At 50.0% G+C, this 21983-nt stretch overlaps 1 protein-coding gene and 1 long non-coding RNA gene across 51 annotated transcripts in view; one reads left to right on the top strand and one right to left on the bottom strand.

The window, feature by feature from the left end:
- LOC123587862 overlaps positions 1 to 4749 on the bottom strand; it is a 28482-nt gene extending 23733 nt beyond the window's left edge. The window contains exons 1-2 of the long non-coding RNA XR_006707569.1: positions 4263 to 4749; positions 2647 to 4037 (exon numbers count right to left, since the gene is read on the bottom strand). This is a non-coding gene — a long non-coding RNA (uncharacterized LOC123587862). The remainder of the gene's footprint in view (positions 1 to 2646; positions 4038 to 4262) is intronic.
- A 187-nt stretch (positions 4750 to 4936) lies between these two features.
- CELF4 (CUGBP Elav-like family member 4) overlaps positions 4937 to 21983 on the top strand; it is a 297253-nt gene continuing 280206 nt past the window's right edge. For all 50 annotated transcript variants that reach the window (XM_045458673.1, XM_045458691.1, XM_045458689.1 and 47 more), the window contains exon 1: positions 4937 to 5343. In XM_045458673.1, coding sequence (XP_045314629.1) covers positions 5058 to 5343 — 286 coding nt within the window. In that variant the 5' untranslated portion in view covers positions 4937 to 5057. The remainder of the gene's footprint in view (positions 5344 to 21983) is intronic.

The following is a 21983-nucleotide window of genomic DNA, read 5'->3' as shown; positions in this document are numbered from 1 at the left end:
AACATAGCCTTGGAGAACCAGCTGCTTCTTGCCCTCCTGGGCCTTAGGCCAGGCCATCACCCAGCTCTCTGGCCATCTACCACCTTCTGCCTCTTGCCTTCACAAGCCCCGCTCTCCCCCAACAAGGCTGCTGCCCACCCCCCACCCTCCCATCACAGATTCTCCCACACAATTTGGATTGTTTTCTATTTTCTTGCATGTGGAACTCCTCAGGCCTGGAAGACATTTAACCATCTGTTGCCATTTGGTGTTCTGGGGCTTTTTACTTGGTACAACTTTGGTGTCTCTAACTAGACAGTGGGTTCTTCCCAGTCCTGTCCTTTCTCTGCTGCTTCCAGGGGGAGACTGGAAGCATTCCGTGAATGCAAGAATGACCGTGTGGTGATGTCTCCAAGCCAAGCCCTGCAGCCCAGGGAGGCTAAACTGCTGTGTGGATTCTAGATGGATTGTTCTCATCCCTGGCTTTGAACTTCTTCTGGAAGAGAGTCTGCCTAGGCCCCTGCAGCTCCCCATCCTTAGGACCTAGACGAATGAATACAGCATCACCCCCTCCTCCAAGTCAGATTAGCCATAGGTATCTAGAAATTCCATTCTGAGCACCTACTGTGTGCTCATGCCTGTCAAGAGAGGTTGCAGAGGGTGAAGAGGGGCCAGATTACTGGGCTCCTGCCTTCCACCAGTTCCCAATCTAGATGGAGAGAGAAGACTCATAGGCAGGAGAGCCAAAGCAGGTCTCAGGGCATGTGGCCACAGCCAGGGCTGCAGAATGTGGTTCAGTGGGTGCCAGAGAGAGGAGAGTGATGGTGGCTCCACTGAAGGGAAGCTGAGCACAAAGAAGGTTTCCTCCTCCCTTGAGGGGGAGGAGCAAAGGGGGGGGAGGAGCAAAGGGAAGTGAGGAGCAGGAGGCAATGGTAAGGCCTGTAAAACTACACCATCTGAGCCAAGATCCCCACCACACAGGGCTTCCTGACATCCCTAAAGATGAATCAGCAACAAAATGTAAACCCCAAACACAGAGAGAAAATGAGAAGCAATTGTTCCCAACTCCCTTTTCCATTTGCCGGCCTTCTCTCTCTCTCTCTCTCTCTCTCTCTCAGTGGATGGAATAATTGTGGCCATGAAGTGGCACTTGAAGAAAAAGTTTTAAATCTGTTTAAATGTCACAGTGAGTAATACTTTGCCCCCATCTTTCCCTAGTTACATTTCTCTTTGATGTTCTAAGGTTAAAAAAAAAAATTAGCTCAAGTCTTTCTAGAATATCAAGGGCAAGGATACCAGAGAGCCAACCTAGCCACATTCCTTACTATTTTCTTTGGGGTCCTGCTCCTTTATTACATTAGTTTGAGACACCTGTCCGTGTTGTTTTATCCCCAGTACTCTGCTGTGCCAAAACAGTGGGAGCCTAAGAGATCCAGCTCTGTGCCTTTAAGAGATCTATGCCTTGGCAGAAGCTGTTTCTGCCGCTGTTAACACAAGGTAGCTCAGTTATATGGGGCCTGGTGTCCTGGTGGCTTCTGTCCCAGCAGTGTGGGGAGAGGTAGGGCATTTTACCACATAGGTGCCAGAGAGCTGAGAGGTGAGGAATGTGTTACCCCCTAAGGGGAGACAGTCCAAATCCAAAATAAGCCATCCTCAGGTGGGGAGACAGGGGAGCGTGAGGTACCTTCCCTAGGGAAGAAGGAGCTCTCCACAGCTTTGGGTCCACATGTGGAGAGAGACAGGGAGAGGGGGCTGTGGTGCAGGGGGCACAGATGCAGTCCTGGAGGGAGTTGATGCTATACCTTATGGCAGTATTTTTGCAGGTATCTGAAATAACCAGATGCCCCCTTCCATTAACAACTCCACTCTCCCACTCACTCCTGCCCAGGGACTGCTTTTATTTATGTATTGGCTATTATTATTAATAATAAGATGAATAATGAAACACCTGTGAATAATTTACTTGGACCTGGGCAGGGCTGGGGTGGGGGCAGGAAGAAGTGGAAGATAAACCACAGCTGCCCTCCCCTGTGCTGGCGCCTTCTTTCCCAGCCCCCACCCCCACCCCAGCTCACTTCCTTCTCTTCCCCCAGACTTAGCTTTGCTTTAAGGAGGTGGCAGGCAGGGAGAGAGAGAGAGAGAGAGAGAGAGAGAGAGAGAGACCTCAAGCAGGAATTACTCTCCTAAACTCCCCTGTTATGGCATAAAATACATCCCACTCCATTGTGATATCCTGGGAGGTAAGCACCACAAAATGATGTTAGAGGAGATATTTCTGACAAAGATACTGGCCTCTGCTGATGTGTCCTGAGGGGAAGGGGAGGAGGGGGGTCTCAGACTGGTGCGCGCACGCACACACACAGCCAGAGTGTGGATACAAACGGTCTATGTGCACAGCCACACTGCACCCACACAAGCACTTACACACAGTCCTGATAAGACACAGGCACACACCTCCAAGCCACCAGCTCAAACCCTCTGTGTGCCTACTGGGGACATGCCACCTTATGACAGCACTTCATAGGCACACCACGCACACAGCTACCTTGCAGAGAGGCCCTATGTGTGAGTTTCTGTTCGATTCCATCAACTCGGGCGATTCTTAGGCCGTCATATAACACTGGATAATGTAAGCCCAGAACCGAGTTATGAATCAACTATACTTACACACGATTCCATCAAGAAAAGACAGAAGAATCTTAAAATGAAAGGATGAAGTTCCACAGCTCTCAGAATTGTACTTGCTGTTTGGTCACTCGCCCTGGATCCTCAGGGAGAGGTGTCCCAGGTGGGCTTGGGGCCTGGGGCTGCGAACCTCGGGGCCTCCTCAGGCCTCCTCCTGGCGCTGGAGAGCTCCGCGTTGTGGTTGTACCAAACGGGCTTGGTTTCGGTATTCAGGCAGCTGGGGTCTCATTTCTTTAAATAAAATTGTAAACATATTGTCTAATAACATCATGTAATCCGAGGGTAAGAAAAGAGAAACCCAGGACACCCGAAGGGGGCCGGTGGGGGTCCAGCCAGAGTCAGGCGGGCAGCTTTGCCCCTGCAACTCGCAGGGGAGCGGGCGCGTTATTTTAATTTGCCCGGCTTCTGAAGCCATGGAGAAGAGGCTGCCCTGGAAAAGCAAATGTGGGAGAGGATGAGGGGCAGGTAAATATCATTAAAATGAAAATCTGCTCTCCCAACCCAAGTTCACCACCAGCATTCGCCCCCAGAGGCGGGGCTGCTTGGACCAGGCTCCCGCGCCGGCCACTCCCTCTCCTGCGCGGCCGAGGCTCTGGCCCCTGCGGGCCTGGTGGGGAACCCGGCAAAGTCGGGCTGGGCGGCCGGACCCTTGGCTCCAGCCCGCAGACGCGACTCCGAGCCTCGCACTTCTGGAGAGGGAGGCGCCGCCAACGAAGCCCGCGGGGGCAGCGCACGCCGCGCGAGTCTGGGTCCGGCCGCAGTCCGGATAGCGATTCGGGGGCTTTATTTCTTTGATGGTGAATTAAGGAAAAAATTTCAATTTGAACCGGTAACGCAGACGAGGGCCGGTCCCTCGCGCTGGCTCAGCGACCCGGCACGGCACCCAGATCCCTGCCTCCTTCCACGGCGGGCGAACCGGCCGAGACGCCGGCTCCTACCTTCCTCCCGCCAGCCGCTTGCCGGACCAGCCGCCGCGCTTCCGGGCGGGGGAGGCCGTCCGGGACCGAAACACCCACCTCCAGCCTTCGCAGGCGGGCTGGGACGAGGATCGGGCCCCGGATCTCTACGCCCCGTCCCGCCCCCCCCACCCAGCGAGGCCCAACTGCTCCCCCAGTTCCGACCTCCCAGGTGGCTCGGGTGGCGGCAGATGCCGTGCGGGAGGGCGAAGATTTGGGGCTGCTCTGGCAGGTTGGGGATTCGAGGAGGAAAAAAGCAGGGAGACACGGAGAGAAAGAGAGCGCGCGCGAGAGAGCTCTTGTCTACAGATTTATCCACATAATATATATTTATGTAGCTTTTTTTCTCTCGACACTGATCAATGCGCACTCGGATCGCTGGGCGGACTCCCTCCAAGCCGACTCGCTTTTTCTAGTCTAAATAAATAAATAAATAAATAAATAAATAAATAAAGGGAACCAGATGGGAGAAAAAAGCGCCCATTCCACCTCCGCCGCCGCCTTCGCCGCCGCCCCGCCCGCCATCCCTGCCTTTGCTTCGCCCGCCTGGCGCCCTAATAGAGCGCAGCTCGGTGGATAACGCCCCCCTACATACCCACACGAAAATGAAAATCAATGTTTTAAAAATACAAAAAGTTGCACCTGCTGCTATTACAAAAAGAACCCCCAAAAGGCAAAGAGGAGGCCAGCAGCCCCGTTCCTAACGGGCACCCGCTCCCCGCGGCCGCCGGGCCCGGAATCTCAGCGCCTCCCGAAGAGCCATGCGCCTGGCGCTATTTATAGCCGGGGGCTGTCTCGGACTGTACCACCGCCGCTCGCCGGGGCCGCCGACGGGGGAGGCGCGGCGGGGCCGGCGCCGCCCCACGCCGTCCTGCTCCCGGCCGCCGCCCGCCGCCGCGCGGGAGCCCCCCCGCGTCTCGCCCTCTCCGGGCCCCGCGCCCCCCCTCCTCCGCGCGCGCTCACTCGCCGCCCCCACCCCTGGTCTGACTCGGAACTTGAACCGGTCCAGCCTGTTTAAACGGAAAGGACAGAGATCCTGTCTGTTCAATGTAAAAAAAAAAAAAAAAAAAGAAAGAAAAAGAAAAAAAAGAGAAAAAGAAAAAGAAAAAAAAAGAAAAAGAAAGACAGAAAAAAAGAAAAGAAAAAGATCAGACCGCAAAAGAGAGAGAGAGAAAGAGAGAGAGGGAGAGAGAGGAGAGAGGGAGGGAGAGAGAGAGCGGGGAGAGGAGAGAGAGAGCGCGAGCGCGAGCGAGCGAGAGAAGAGAGGAGAAAGAGAGAGAGCAGAGAGCGAGAGGAGAGCGAGGTGTAGAGAAACCGAGGGGGAGAGAACCCGAGTGTGTGTATGCGTGTGCGTGTGTGAGCGCGAGCGAGCTTGCGAGGGAGAAGAGCGAGAGAGAGTGCGAGCGAGAAAGAATAAAAGGAAAGAAGATTTTCTCTATGTATATAAAGATGGCCACGTTAGCAAACGGACAGGCTGACAACGCGAGCCTCAGTACCAACGGGCTCGGCAGCAGCCCGGGCAGCGCCGGGCACATGAACGGATTAAGCCACAGCCCGGGGAACCCGTCGACCATTCCCATGAAGGACCACGATGCCATCAAGCTGTTCATTGGGCAGATCCCCCGCAACCTGGATGAGAAGGACCTCAAGCCCCTCTTCGAGGAGTTCGGCAAGATCTACGAGCTTACGGTTCTGAAGGACAGGTTCACAGGCATGCACAAAGGTGAGTGCACCTTTCCCTCCCAACTTTGCCGGGGAGAAGGAGCGGGCGGGCCGGCCGGCCGGCCGGCGACGGACGAGCGGGAGACGGCGCGAGAGGGAGCCTCGGGCGGACGCCGAGGAGGGAGGCGCTCGGGCAGCGGAGACCAGGACTGGGGTGCGTGGGGAGCTGTTCGCTGGGGCAAGGCTGGATTTTGGGCGAGGAGCTGATAGAAGCGGTGCGGTGGGGAGAGCAGCGGAAGCAGAATATGGAGAGAAAGAGAGGATCGAGGGGAAGCGGGGCTTGGATTTTTGGGTGCAGCGACTTGAAAGACTGGGACGGGGACAGCTGCACCGGCCGAGCCCGGGACGCTGAGCAGACTGGCGGGCGCTCAGCGGGCCAGGGACCGAGGGTGCTGTCCATCGCCGTGGTGCTGAAAATATTAAGAGATGGTCTCCTCCTTCTCCGCTCCGGGCCAGAGTAGCAGGAGCGCAGCCGTCTAAAAAGAAGAGAGGTGACAAATTCAGAGAGATATTTTTATTTCGCTATCAATTTAACAGTAAACTCTCCCTGTCGAGCTATGTGCCTCAATAATCCGGTTGTGGTGTGAGTGGTGGGGGAGGGGGTGTTTGATGTTTGAAGGAAGGAGGGACAAAACCTAAGGCAAGAATTAGCAAGGAACCAGCCATCCCCTGGGTGGAGTGAGGGGTCAGGGAAGCCTGAATGATCCCCTTCTCAGGAAAGCGGAGCTTTGGGGGGAAAATCTGTGTGTGCAAGATATGCATTTTGAAGGGTGTAGCCTAAATTATCCCAAACTCACCATGCAGAGAGCTTATAGTACATTATTTCTCTCCCTTGAAGCAATCATTGCTAGTGAGTGCTTGGGGGAGGGGGAGACAGAATAATCAAAGAATTAAAACCCAGCAACTTTTTAGGAAAGTGGTCATGAGAATTGTCTGCAGCCTGCCTGTTTTCTCCTTGTTTTATTATCTTTAAGGCAGATCCCCAAACGTGTTCAGTTGTAGAACGTGTGTGGGTGGCTGGTGGGTGACGAAATTAGCCCAGTGCTCCGCTCCCTAACAGTAATGTATAGGATGTGCAGTGGGGATTAATCCGGGCTGGAGCTGTGTGGGCAAGTTAAATGCTTTCTGAGAGAGATTGATCGTCAGGCAGGGAAGGAGCACCAAGCTAAGGAAGTTGTAAGGGATGTGTATGGACGTTCCGTTTTTAATAAACAGTAGTGTGGAGAGCCACTGAAGATGCTGTGTTAGAGCTGGTGGTTTTAAAGATGAAAACACACACACGCACACGCACACCCACCCACACACAGAGAGCAGCCTCATCCTTGGCCACAAATGGGCTATGAACAGAGCTGATCCTCCGGCACATTAGGTGCAGAGCGCAGAGCTGTCTGGCTCTCTAAGCAGCAGTGGTTTTCACTATCACAACCTCCCTCCCTCCTCCAGCCCTCCCTTCATCCGAATACTAAGCAGAGCTCCAAACTCTTCATAGTTGGAGTCCCAGAGAGCAGTTTTTATTGGCTTTAGCATCTTCCAGCTTGCCTGCTGAGGAGTAAATCTTAAAGTTAATGGCATGTTGAGTAGCACAAAAACACAGCAGAATGGAAATATACTGGGTTTGCTGGGGTGGGGTGAGGGTGGGGGCTGTAATGGAGAGACAAACCAACCTTTATCCAATATGGAGAAAATGTCTGTCTGATCAGAAGAGAGACTGGAAAGGTGAAATGGGGAGGCAGTCTTTGAAATAATATTTCTTTCCTTCCCCCCACCTCAAGTCAACCGTATCTTTATAGTTTTTCCCTTTCCAATCAAGCTCCCTAGAAGCTAATCAAGGTTTGTATCAAATCTTTGTCATTCTAATATGTCCCCAGATTTAAAAATAGTAATAATGAAAATTTAAAAAGCATAAATAGGGAAATCCTTTGCCCATCTTAATGATCAGTTCTTGTGATGATTTAAATTTTTAAAGTTAAAAAAAATTTAGAACCCACCAGAGGCAAAAGACAGTTGTGAAGAGCTGAGCTTCTTAAGAGATCCGGGTTTGGAGCACTTTATTTACTTCTTTATTTCGAAGGAAGATAAACTTTAACAATATTCCTTGGTTTCTTCTCATGATCCCTTGCTGGTATCATCACTATGTTCTTGATGTTATTTGGACTCCCTTGTACTATAGCAAAGAAGTAGAATTATCATCATTTGCATCAGGAAGCCAGAGAAGGTTATATTATAGCTTTATCATATGTATTATATATATACTATATACACATATCTGGCCAAGATTTCTAGGACAAGCAAAACTTCGTTTTCTAAATAATTCTTCCCCTAAACTGGCTCAGTCAGTGGCAGGCAGGCCCGTTGGCTCCGGCATGCTTGGTGTCTCATTGTCGCAGCCCACCCTTCATAGCCTAAGCATATATATTTTTCCCTATGAAACTTCCTGCCTCTCTGTCCCTTGGATTTTTATAGGCAGGGTTGGGCCACAATGTCTCTAACAGTGCCTGGAAGCTCCAGGAGAGCTGAATAAATGAAGCATTCTCTGAGGTCTGGTTTATTCAGTCCTAGAAGAGTTTGAACTCCTCCTTCAGAGATACAGCCTGATTTATTAGCTAATCCTGATAAAATAAGCCTCCGGCCACCTTAAAAAATTACTCGCTTGCCATTGGTGATTAATTACTGTTAAGTCAAAAAGCATGATGAGGCTTGAAGAATGAGGGTTGCATTTGGCTTCTAGATTTTCCCCAACTCTTAAATTGACAACATGAGGCTAAGGATAGAAACATGCCTTTGTTAAGCCTGGTTTCGGGGCATATTTGTGGCTCTTTCTTTCCTCTTCTTGAATTTCTAACTTCTAATGAATCATATTGGTATAAAATTGAGAGACATGACAGGATACTGGCCTCCAGTGTGGATGGCATATGCATGTTATTGGCAAAGAAAAAGAAAGAAAGAAAAAAGGAGAGAAAAAGAAAGAAAGAAAGAAGAGAAAAATAAGTAAAAATTAAATTAAATGCATGAGATTTTAGGTGGGTATACATTTGTTTGTCACCTGCCATTTCAGGTAACTAAAGAAGGAAGGAGTTCTAAGGGTTAATGGAATACCTGCCATGCGTAGAGTGAACCTTAAAAGGCAATTACTCCAGTCAAATTGGGAGTCTGTGGAGGAGGGAGTGGGTGGGTGTTGTGGAGCAAACCCAGCCGTATCAGAGAAAGGCTGTTGGGCTGGGGAGGCAGCAAATAGCAGTTGTGGACTGGGGTAATTACTGTAAAGGTAAATCCACCCCCTGGAGACTAGAAAACACTTGGGCAGGGGTGGGGAAGATCTGGGTGCTAGGCAGAGAGAGAAAGGAAGAAAAACAGCCCAGAATTACAATTCAAAGAAATAACACCCAAAGAAGAAAACCTAGTTCAATGCAAACTCTCCCGGCTAACTCAGTGTCTTCTTTTCTGCCCCCATTAGAAGCACTTTGAGAAAGATTGTTTTTTCCAGGCTCCAAAGAGAAAGACATTGTACTATTGATTAAAGAGGAGACAGGCAAACTCCCCGGATAGCAGCACAAGTGAGCTGAGGACCAATTTGGTCCCTTCCTATAGAATTTTTCTCCCTTGGGGAAGGGAAGAGGTCACCCACTAGTCTAATTCTTTCCTTATCTCACTTTACATTTATTTCTCTTTTCTTCTTTTTATTTCCTGGAGAACAAACAGCAGTGACTGAAAATACATACACACGCATTCCCATGCCTGCTAACACACACACATACGCAGTCAGTGGATCACACATGAACAAGCCAGCAATCCATTCATAACTTTGGTCTTGTCTAGCAGGATAGAAGGCAGCAAAGACTGAGTTACTGGGAGACATAAAGACTAGTGCTCTCTGGATAGCCATATTATAATGCATTATCTTTGAAGTCATTTAAGTCCAATTTAAGTGGTATTTAGTATAATATTTATGAATTAATGTAATCTAAACATAAGGCTGTCCCCAAAGGTTTAAACAGCCTTTACTACTGATGTGTGCTTGTTCCCAGAGCCTGCGATGCATTTTAATCTAAACAGCCAAGTCCATATCACAGTCCCTCTTGTTAACCAGTCAGAACAAATCTGTGCCTGGGTAACCACTCTGCATTGAGATTTCCCCCTACTGCGTGGAGGAAAACCTAGTCTACTGGCAGCCCCAGGGTGCTCCCAACCCAGGATCCACAGCTGCAGGGACTTCAGCCCCTCATACTTTCACACTACATCCAGAGGGAGGGTGGGGACAGAGTAATAGAACCTTCTGTGGACTGAGCTCTGGAGAGTATTTCATTTAAAAATATACTCATCACCCGATACACAATCTCTCATTTCAGCGGTACCTGACAAGGAAGTACCTGAAACCCCTTGATTTGGGGTGCAGCTGGGAGAAAGGGAAATAGCAAGTGTCATGATTGTTTTGGTGATTCTTGACCATCTTCATAAAACCGTGCCTTATATTTTCATTTAAGATGTAGCCATTTTCAGAACATCAAGTTTCCACTGCTTGACTTTAGCCGGGAGGGCTCCTTGTTTTTTTCCTTAGGTAGGTGAATTAAAGCCAGTGAGGCTCTATCTGATTTCTGTTTTCAAATGAGTCTAAGAGACAGTGAAGCTGAAGTATCAGCATGGGCATCAGCTCAATTCAGATGAACTTTTAAAAAAAATTTACTTTGAAAAATAAAAATTCAGTCTGTCCCGGGAAAGACACTCGTAGAATGACTGGGCACACACCTATAGTTTTTAAAGAAAGATTTGCCTTGTGAGAAAGTGGTATGGAAAATGAGATAAGAAAAACATTTTCAAAAATTCACTAAAGAAAATAAGCAATAGTAATCATTGCAAAACTAAAGTAAACCAAAGTAACAGCCCCCATAAAAAAAATCTCAATTCCCAGATGTTTGTAAGTATTCTATTTAGGAGCAAAGAAAAACATTATTGGGAAATATTTGATTCATTGAAGAGACTGGTGGTTGTTTGCTGCTTTACATAATTTTATTTATCTTTTGAAGAGACTTCTTCAGAATCAACGCACAGATAATATGCACATGTGCACGTATATGTATCCATGTACAAGCATGACTAAGCGCATCCCACACATATGGGAGCCAGGGCTGGCCTAGATTCCACTTCAATTCAACAGGGAGATGTTAACACTCTTTTCCCCCCTCAGCTTTAATGGGAATTCTAGATTGGGTTGAAAGAACCCCCTTGGCTTACTTCCACTCTCTCCACCTGCTCCAGTTGGCTGGATGTTTGTGGCTTCTCAAACACAAAACAAAAGAAAACAAAAAGAAAGGCTTTTCTTGAGTAAAGTCACAGCTTGAAAACAACCCAGAGGAACACAATTACAAAAAGGTATGCCATAGATGTGTGCCCCCATAACGTAGGCATATTGTAAAGTTGTGAGTGTGTTTTCGAAGAGCTAGTTTCCAGAGGCACTCCTGATGCCCAGTGATCATGCCACGCTCCGGGGACTTGACTATGGCCATCCTTCTCACTATTATTAGCATGATAATCCTCATTATTATTATTTACATACCAGGATGGGAGAGGGGCTTCTAAGTGATGCCTGAGAAGATACTTAAGACACCATGTTCTTAACTGAGAAAACAGCTGGTCTCACTTGCCTCGGATGCTTTTGGGGGAAATGTGGCACAGCTCACACCTTTCACGTCATCACAAGGTAGTCTGTTTCCAAACTGACCCAGGAAGGATCTCTTCGAAGGGGACTTGCAGAGGGCAGGCTATAGAAGAGAGGGAGAAGTCATAGAAATTGAGGCCCAAAATCATTAGCAGAGCAAAAGGGAAACTGAAAGTCGTAGGGCCCAGATGCCAGCTGGAAGCTGGGAGTGCTGGTTGACAGTGGCTGAAGCGCAATGTTTCTGAACTTGGAAGGGAAATCCCATGTGACACGCAGAGGGAAGTGCTAGAGGGTGTGAAAATCTGTGTGCATCTGTGGGTCCCCGAGGGTTGGGGGAGGGAAGATGCCACAGCCCGTGTGGGTGTTGGTGTGAGCATGTGTGTGTGAACTTCTGTTTACATGTGTGTATGTATGTGTGCGTGTGTGCGTCCAGGGAAGAGATGATAAATGCAAATGGAATGATGTTAGGGGTAGGTTCATCTTGCAAGGCAGTATGCGTGATCAGGGAGATGGTTGATGGAGAAAAGGAGAGAAGGTGGGGAGAACAACACCATCCGTCCTTGTGCTTACATACGTGCTGCACCTCGGAACTCCTAGCTTGGATTTTATCCATGATCTAAGTGCCAGTGTGGTGGTGTGCTCTTGTTTATCTGCCTCACATCCCCACCCAAAAGTCCAGGTTTAAAAGAAGGTTCCATCTCCCCCGATTCATCATCCTTCTGATGCTTGCCTGCTTCTGCTCACCTATGGACTCATTGTAGAAATGACCTTCTATCTGTGATCTGAGTAGCCAGACACAGAACCCAGCTCTCTGCAGAGATAATTCCCTCCACTCACTGTATTTCCTATGCCACCTGCTGCCCCCTGGCAACTGCTTTTTTTTTTCTCTTGTAGTGTTTACACACACACACACACACACACACACACACAGAGGACTTTATCAAGGCAGTCAAGCTAGCCCCTCCAAGCAGAGTGCTGCATTTTCCCTCCATGCAAGGAGGGTGTGGCAGGGACCAGGATGCCTTCCTTTTGGTGTCTCCACAACTAGAGAAGCAAGTTCATCACCTCTACCTTTGCCTTCTTAAATACAGACTCTCCAAGAATCACAAAAAGTGTCTAATCCTCGTCTAATCCTACCTAAATAGCCTAGGGGAGGGGAACAGAGCCCCCCAACTTAGTTGTAACCCTCTGGCTATCAGTCTTCATCTCCCTCTTTTCCTTCTTCTCCTTGCCATTAAGACATCCTCACAAACTGCAAGGTGGGGCCTAAAGAGAAAAATCCAAGTTCCACCTGGCAACATAGAGTGCGGTTCGAAATGCCAGGACAAAAAGACAATGATAAGGGTAGAAATGATGACAGAGGAATTTCCAGAGTTGTTGTGCCTGCCCTAGGGGCTTCCTTGTCCCTACTCATCCTGTTCCCAGTAGCCCCTGGATGGGTATAAAGCCTGAGACTCAGCCTTGCAGGAACCAACTAGGAAGCCAGGTGGGCAGCCCCAGGGTAACTGTCCTCCTTTCCAAGTCCCTTTGGAAGTAGAAGGGGGTGTTTTCTAGACCATATGCTCACAGGCCTTCTCCCCTTTTACTTGCTCCATATTTGGTTTCTCTTATCCTCCCTTGTATCTCCCCTCCAGCATTAGCTGACCGAAGCTCTCAAACTGAGCGATCCCCAGCAGCTCAGCTCAGGAACAAATCCTACGTGGCCATCTGCAAGATGTAAATAAATGGGTGCCCTCATGGAGACAGACATAGTTCTGGCTCTGTGAGGACAGAATAGCCAAAAATATTGATCAAAGCTCAGGAAAAAAAATTGATAATGAGCTGGCCTCCAACAAGAGTTTAATTGACAGAGACTTCCGAAGGCCGGCTCTGGACAGCGCATAAACTGACCACAATGTTACTTTATTGCAAACACTCTGCTTTAATTAATTATCACCTTTGTTAAAAGCAGCTCCAGATCAAAGGTTTCTAGATACTTAACAGATCTTACTAACAAAGCCCCCTGTGAATTAGGCTATCCCAGGGCTCTCCAGTGAGGTTAGTGAGTTTCCTTCCCATTTTCTTCCCTCTTATCTGTTGCCTTCTTCCTCTTTGTTAAAATAAATGGTTCTTGCTGCACAGCCTCGGTGTCCTAGGACAGGGATTTTGAGGGGTGTTGTCTGCAGAGGGCAGGGGGCTGCCATTCTGCAGCTGTTTCTAAAATTACACAACTGAGACTAGGTTCACCTTCACATTTATCTGGCTGAAATGGGGAGTGTCAACAGAAGAAAAAGGAATTCATGGAAATGCAAAAGGTGTGTGTGTGTGTGTGTGTGTGTGTGTGTGTGTGTGTGAGCGCGTGCGCGTGCACATGCACAAGCGACGATGTGCACATCCACATAAATATTACAGGATCGATGCATTTCACATCCGCTGCTCACACCTCTTAACTTCTCCCTCCTGTCTCTTGAGCACCTGTGCTACTGTCGTATTTCACTCTGAGAAATGCTCGCAGCTGAAGCGTGCATAGATGATGCTGTATCGAACCAAGCCATTGTTTGGATTTGGTTGTGGAGTCTGGGTGCCCGTTGAAGGATTGTCCTTGCCTGGAGTAGGTGGTGCCTAAAGAATTCACTTCTCAAGATAGGATGGGAACCTCACTCTCCAGAGTCCCCAAAACCTACAAACTGACAGGTGACTTACTTGAAAGCAACCCTTGGAGTCGTTCTAGGCAAATTTGAATGCCATACGTGGCTGTTTGTTCATTATTCTAATTTAATGATGCAGTCACACCTAATTAATCCATGTCTGGTTTATTCATACACTATGTCTGAGGATCCAAAAGATCTCTCTAGCTAGCCAGCTTCCCTTTTCAGGGGCATGTGAGGGGCTCCCCTGACAAGTGAGCGTGTCGGAGTCCAAACAGGAACAGATTACTGTAGACTGATCTGATAGAGGCACTGTCCCTGACACCACTGTCCATGCAGGTAGAAGTAACAGCAATCATAGACAGACGTAGCAATGAGATCTGTGTGCCTGTCGTGACACACATGAGCACACAAACCATGCATTCTACCACAGAACCCTTCTGATGGGCAAGGGGCCACACTCCCAATGCGTAATAAATAACAAGGTGGGTCAAGCACTCCTCTGATCAGGAGTTTCAACACAGAAGGTTGAGAGGCCGAACTGAGTCAGACTCTTCTCTCTGCCTTAAGAAAGTGGATCCTGACCCATTGCTGCCACTGCTCAGATAAAGAGACTGAGGCTGGAAGCAGCATGCCCCTAAAGTCAAGCCTGCAGCAAAGCCTTCAGCACACCTCCCCGTGCTGGTTCTGGCCAGACTGCTTGCAGCGAGTGTTGCCTCTTGCCTGGCAGGTACATTGAGAGAACGAGGCATCAACCTAATAATATCCTTATAAAGCCAAGCCTCCTGCGCAAGTCCTAGGAGACAAGAGGCATCCAAAGATCAAACACTACATCACAGTGTATTTGTAGGAACTCTCTGATTCTGCTACCTCCCTATAATGCTCTAATTGACTATTTGATCAGCTCTAAAAGGGCCAGTGTTCAAGACAGACTCACACACACATTCATACACACACTTACGTGCATATTCACATACACATGTGCATGCACACATATATATACTCATCGCACAAGCACGTGCATGCAGACTTTTTCTTGCACACGCTGCCGTACCCACACCGGCTCATCTAACAAGGATAGATTCTCAAAGGAGATGCTTGAAGGTGAGTGAAAAGCACACACCTAAGATTGTACATGCCCTTCCAGTAATGGGCTTATCAATAGCTCTTAAAGAAATGTGACAGCCAGCCCAGAGTGATTCAGTTGTGTGGACAAAGGTCAGCATATAGATATCCATTATTAATAATATCAATATCTTGGTTGACCAATATAACCAGAAACTGTATCATGTCACTGCTGATGGGTGAGGCTGGGAGGGCTCTGCGGCAGCAGCAGGAAATTATACCCATGTAAAATTAATCATATTGACTGGTTCTAAGAATATACGGAGAGGTGAAGATGTTGGTAGTGCTTGCCATGGTGGGAGAGGGGGACCTTGTTCCCAGAGGCTCCATGGTCTTGAACTCCTGGAAGGAGCCCAGGGGAATGGAGGTGTCCCTGGGTGACCGATGAGAACACTCTCCCTCATCCGGCCTCTGCTTTCCAGCGGGGGGAGGCGGAGGAGAGGTGTTCTCTGAACAGGAAAAGAAAGAAATAGGATCGCCTAACCATTATCCACCCAACATATCCATATCTTTTGTCAAATCAATACTTGGCTTGGCTTTGTCTCACCGGATGAGGCACAGAGAGCATCCTTGCACCCGCTGTGTGAAGAGGTCTATCTCCAAGGGGTGTCATGAGCCTGAAGCAATATCCCCAGTTATGTGGTGGGATACCGGCCCCAGGAGTTGCCAGTGTGCACTGTGCAACTTCGAGTTCCCAGGAAAAAAGGCATCCAAACAAATCAGTCACCAAGATTGGGTTCTTGGGACCAGCAGAGCCAGGGACTCAGAGTTTGGTGGGGTCAACAGTGTTCTGGACTTTGGAAAGCCATTGCTCCCTAAAACTCACCTCCAGTCACAATGTGTGGGAAGGAAGGGGGAAGCCATTGCATCCTTGGCCTTGGGAGTCCCTTCAAGTATGCCCCTGACCCCTCACCCCCTTGCCTGCCAGAGCCCCAGCTCGGGATGTCCTTGATCTTCCTTGGCAGCCCTGGGCAACATCTGGAAGGGAGGAGAGGAAAGGAGAAAATCCCAGTGGCTGGGGCCTCCTGAGAGAGGAAGAAAGGGAACAAGGCTGGCAGGGAAAGCCCAATAAGCTTTTGGATCATTCCTCTTCTCTGTTCCCAGAGCCTGTGGAGGCAGCTGGAAGGGAGCCTGCCTTAGAGGCCAGGCCCATGGTTAGTTCGTGATAGACGATAGGAGATGGACCTTGAAAAGATGGCTTTGACTGTAGAGGAGGGTGAGGAAGTGGCTTCCTTGGCTGGAATGGGAGATGCAGGTTCTAAGGACTGGATACACCCCTTCCTATAGGGAATTTGGAGCCTCAGCCAACAAGCCACATCTATCCTTCTCTGACCTGCCTCCCCTTCCCTGGCTATAGACACACTCAGACTTCTGACACCCAGCCCTCCGGCCAAGGGCTTTGGCTGGTCTCTGTGCTCCTCCCCAGTGCTAACGGCCCAGCTTTCCTAGCAGAGGCGCGGCCCCCAGACCACCCAGGTCGGCACCCAGATGTCCAGACTTGTTTCCAACACGGCCCAGGCTGGGTGCAGCCACAGCGGGAGCATGGTGAGAACAGGTCCCGGAGCCCAAGCTCATCCTCTGTCCACGGTGCCGCATCCCCTCCGGACCCAAGACCTGGATCTAAGGAGCTCTAGAAGAACAGCAAAGAGCCCAGAAGCCAGGGCCCTCCTCTAGACCCTTCCCCTACCTACTGTGAGTGCGGGAATGCTCCCCTCTCCACCAGCGGCTGCCTGCCATCTGACGGCGAGAGGGAGAACTTCCTGCTCTCCAGCTGCAGGGCAAACGCGTACCTCGCCCCTCTCCTGGCACCTCACAGGGTGAGGATGGGCCGCTCCTCTTGCGCATGGGAGCCCCCTGCTCCAGTGGGCGGCGTGAGACCCTGGGCCAGGCCCTTCACTGGGCCTGGGCCTGGGCCTGGGGCAGCAGCAAAACAGCCACCCAAAACGAGACGGGAGACTCAGAAAATCTAGAAAGTATTGTAGTTTCAACATGAATGTGAAGTTTGCTCCATTTCAAAACAAAATACTTAGTTTAAAGTTTAGTATGGGTTTTGTTCTTCATTCCATACATTGGGCGCCAGAATCTTTTCCATACTTAGGACTGTAACAGGTCCAAATCCAAATCACTCTATCCCTCAACTTTTGCAAATGCCCCCACAGGACACACACACACACACAGGCCTGCACATTCAACCCTGTGCCTGATGAAATAGACCTGGGTGGAGGACCCGTCAACTAGGCGTCCACTGGCCCACGGGCCACCCAGGTCCAGTGGAGGCTGGGACCTCAGTCACATTGGTCACGAGAGTGAGAGAGATACAGAGCAGAACAGAGGTACTGGCTTATGTCCACACATCATTTTTTTTCCCCAATAAAAAAATCTTTTTTATTGAAAAATAAGACCTTCTTTACACTTGTCTTAATTATTTCAATAAGTAAACTATTAGATTTATTTTAGGGTCAATTTTACTTTAGAGTCCATTCTGTTGTCATTGTGTTGAGCAAGTTTGAAAATCCACTGGAATGAGAAGGAAAGGGTGAGGCCCAGGACTGCGCAGCTGAGTGGGTCCCTAAAGAGCGGAGGGGGTGCAAATTACAGGGTGGTGTCTCAGTGCAGAGAGGGCCTGCCCTTTAGCTGCAATGAGTGGTCACTTGGCAGACTGGGCTTGTGATAGCAGAGAGGAGGAGAGGGAAGGGGAGCGTGGGGGAGCAGAGCCCCAGGCCACACCCAAGGACCTGGAGCCCAGAGGGGCAGCCAGACTCCTACTCCTTTTGGCGTAAGACCCCTATCTGCCCCTCACAGTGTCCCCCAAGGCCTTAGTTCGTTTCTCAAGTTTCTCTGCAAGCATTCATTAACCCTGAACGTTCTGAACTGTCTCAGCTGAGCCGGTGCTTAAAAGTCTGGCCCACGGCAGTAGCCATGTAGCAGGGAGGAGAGGGTCCCCAAAGCCAGACGATGCAAGAGGAGGAGCCTGCTGGGGCAAGAGCAGTGGTGTCATCCACCCAACTGCAGTTGGTCTCTGTGACACCCCCCAAATATCTCCCCATGGGACAGAGGCAGGCTCCTGTAACGTGTAAGGCATTCCAGTCTGGTGGGGACACACACCATGTCCCCCACTGGGAAGCCCTCGGTCTCATGGGGCAGATACAGGCCTCCCTCTAGGAGGCACAGATTAACATGCAACTCAGGGACTCTGAAAGTCGAGCCCTCTCCTTGGAAGGTGGGGACCCACCCTCACCACCACCAAGTAACCGGGCGTGACAGAGGACGGCAAATCCACAAAGAAGAAAGTACCCAATACAAATGTCCTGTGCAGGAGCCCCCAAAAAGAAGTAATCAGATAAGAATACAGGCTTCCTGCCCAGGGGAGCTTGGTCCTGGGTGCCCAGGTGGCGAGGGGATGGCAGAAACCAAGGCTGGCACAGGGAATAAGACAGAGGGGGGAGGCTGGATTGCAGACGGGCCCCATTGCTTTGCTTCATTTCGTTCCGTGACATTTTGTTTCTGTCCCACTGCAGCTAAGTCTCATTCTCAGGCCAGTGGACAAAGGACTTTCTCACTTTAAATAAATCTGGACCCACCACCAGTCTGGCTGAGGGAGAAGCAGTGGGGATCAGGAGCAGATGAAGAGGTGACAGTCCTGTCCCAGGAAGTTAGTGACACCCACAGAACGTGCAAGGGCTGGCCTCACCTGCCTTGGGGCTGCAGTGTCCTTCAGCTGTCCCAACAACAGCCCACTTGGGCTGAGAAATTACTCACAGAATATTTAAACCTGTGGCCATGTTTCCTCTCACCAAGGCAAGCAGCCAGATTGTCCCCCAGGCTCACTTGGCTGAATGTCCCAGAGATAAACTATGGGGTTCTGGAAGGTAGAATCTTCTCCTGCCCTCCACCCTTCTTCTGTGCCCACCCCCAGAATGTCTGGAAGCAGCCAGGCAGGGAGGCGGGGGATAAAGTCAGGGAGCAATGTTTCCTGGGGTGACAATGGTCTCGCAGTTGGAGGCATCTTGGTAGATCCCAGGAAGAACTGCTTCCAGTGTGGTTGAGGGTTCCAGGACCTCGGTGCAGCCCATTTACTGCAGGGGAGCAATCAGGGTGCCTCTCCATCCCCGGGAGAGAAATCCAGCCCAGAGGAGCAGGAATAATGAGGTGGCCTTTGGGGCCAGACGCAGGAGTGTCGTAGCCGAATTTTTAGGGGAGGCAAACTCTCCTCTTATAGACCTTGACTCCTGGCATCTTCCTGACTCCAGGGGTGGGGGGTCTCAGAGGGAGAGCAGAACTGGACTTGGTCGTGGGGCTGAAGTAAGTGCACGACTCCGCTCCTGGCAGGGATGTGGAAGCCTCCCCTACTCTCTCCTCTAACACCCCCAGGCCACACACACCAAGCCCCAGTGCTCCCAGGCCTTCCCTCCTTCCTGGGATAAGGGCTCCCAACCCAAACTGACCTCCTTTCCCCATCCTTTCCAAGTCCTGCCCCCTGCTGATCTGACAAATCAAACTGGGCAGATGTGTCCCTGGTGGCTAATGGACATTAATGTGTTACCATCTCCGGTGACAGGTGCCTCGTGGAGGGACCTTTTAGAGCCTGGTCTGTAACCATAAGAAACATCTCTACTGGGGGGATCTGGGCACAGGCCAGGCTAGAGGGAGTCACCATGAGGCTGGGAAGCCCCGGGCTACTCAGAAGGGCATGGGCCTGCTTGGCTTAAAGCTGCATCGCCAGGGATGCTGCAGGGCAAGGGGCACCCAGGGAGCCGAAGGGGTGGTCACCCTGCTCATTCCCTACCCAGGGGCTGCCTCGACAAAGGTCTAATCAAATATTAAACGTGGTCCGTAAACTTAAACCATTGTCATAGCTGAGTGTGAGGCTCTCCCCAAGAACAGCCCAGCTCGGGGACATACATTTCTATCTAGTTTTGCCTGGGTGCTGGGGTGAGGGCATCTTCATTCATGCCCCGTTGGAGGCAGGAAAAAGGGGAGACAGACGGGGACCATGACAGGGAGTAAGGCTCATGGCTTTCCTCCTCCCTTCTGTTATTCATTTCCTCTGATTTTTATCTAATCTCTCCTGATTGTTCTGGTGAAACTTAATAGACAAAGTGAATTTTTATTACATCATCAATATAATCTCCCGCTAATCAGCAGACACAGGGGCCACCGCCAGCCCTATAGCTCCTCATCTGGCTTCACAAATAGTAGCGACAATCACCGCCTAGCGCTACTCGTACACCTCCTCCTGAGAGGACCCTCCCCCTGCTGCTCCCTTTCCCCAGACCTATGCCTAGAGTTTCTGCTTTCTCAGGCCCCCCCACCCCCGCCCCTGCCCAGTGGGCCCCATCGCTGGCCGTAGAGATTTCTTCCCTCTTCCTACTTTTCATTTTCTCCGTCCCAGCTTTAGTGGTTATAATCACAAATCTGGGGCTGGTGTTTCGAATGCCAAAATAGCCTAATGTCAACTGATTCTGATCCTACTTTTCTCCGTGCAAGGAATATGATATGTCATAAGATATTATGTAATCCTATGGATTACGGCACATGCCATGAAACAAATTAAGTCATAGGTTACACTGTACCTATGTAACCTAGGTACCAACATGTTTGGGCCATTTAAAGTCAAATCGTGCATCTTATATACCGTATCATAGATGCTAAATTATATATTTCGTTTATATTATAGTATGCCTTCCATTTATATAGCATTTAACCAGTAAAGTGCTTTCTTTTCTATTACCACTTTTGTACCCCTATGGCAGCCAGGTATAGTTGATGCCTTTTTTATGAAAAAAAAAGATGGAAAAGGAATCATGAAGGAAAATTACAATCTGGTCAAATCCTGCCAGGATACAGCCGAGCAGCTTAGGCTCAGAACCAGTGCTGGCAAGGCGGGGAAGGGGGCACGGGCGAATCAGAGGGGGCAGAGACCTGGCTGCAGACCAGCTAGGCAGACTCCTGAGGCCCTTGGCTAAAAGGCAAGCGTAATTTAAGAAATGATTGGTTTGGGGCTCTTCCCCCACATACCTGCCCAAAGTTAAATGTGAAACTGAGTGTATCCCCTTCGAAGACATCACCTCAAGATACTGGGCTCGTTCAGTAGCATGGGGCCATCTTTTCCCTTATTCTTCAGGGAGCCAGGCCACACTGCTCTATAGCGGTTTTGATTTAAGAAACCCTCAAGCATCACTTAGGGTCAAAATCTTGTAAGTAAGTGGGTGATAAGGCTGAGGAATCTGGCTTTGGGCCTCCACTCCATTGACTTCGGGGGAAAAGAAATCTGCTTCTGCAAGCAGATCAGAGCCAGCTGTGGGAATGACCAGCCACCGTTCCTGGAGGCAGACCCGAAATTTCTGTTCAAAGGGCCAGTTCTATAGATCTATTCAGACAATGGCCTGCGCGCACCTAGGGGCCATGGGCGGGCCTCTCTGATTTTGGCCTGACGGTTCCAGAGAGGCCTCCGTCATCGCAGGGACCCCCGGAAGCGGCAGCTTTTAGCGCTCTGCATGCTGCCGGCTGCAGAGGTGGCTGGTACACCAAGGACGTGCTGCACCCGGAGCTGGGCCCCTGGGTCCCTGCCCCACCCTGCCTCCTCACTCAGCGTCTCAGCTTCCTCTTCTCCTAAATCACTGCAATGACACCTGCTCATCCCATCTCTTAGGGTCACTGTGTGGATGGAATGAGCTGAGATGAGGGAAAATGTGGTGAAAAAGTTAAAAATCTCTGGGGTCACTGTCATGTGTTAAGTGCCAGCACCCCCATCAGACCACAGGGAGCTCTGACAGTCCTGGTGTCTTAGAAATAGGACGACAGGATGACATCAGGGCTCAAGGGTGGACGGGAGGGAGTACTGACCAAGCATCTACTACACGGCACACACAGAGGGCTCTCGCTTATTTTATCTCATCAAATCCTCGTGACAAAACTGCGACAGAGATGTCACTGTGCCCGTTTGAATGCCAAGGGAACGGAAGCTCTAAGGGCAGTAACTCAACCCAGGTTATGTGCTAGGGAGATGCAGAGACACAGGATTTGTTCCCAAATTTGTTGTGTTTCCAAGCCCACCACGTTTCCATGATTGCAGCTCCCTTTACAGAAGTAAATAACGATCATCTCTTACACCTCCTTCCTTTTACAGATGGGGAAATTGAGGCCCTGAGACATGACAGACTGAGGTTTTTTTTTTAAATCCTTCCACGTTGCCTCTATGGCTCTGAAAACACATACACGCACGTACACATTTCA

The sequence above is a fragment of the Leopardus geoffroyi genome, chromosome D3 (assembly GCF_018350155.1).
Source record: "Leopardus geoffroyi isolate Oge1 chromosome D3, O.geoffroyi_Oge1_pat1.0, whole genome shotgun sequence".
In the NCBI taxonomy this organism is placed as follows: Eukaryota; Metazoa; Chordata; class Mammalia; order Carnivora; family Felidae; genus Leopardus; species Leopardus geoffroyi.
The sequence above is the reverse complement of the archived record's forward strand: the minus strand, read 5'-3'. Positions and strand labels throughout refer to the sequence as shown.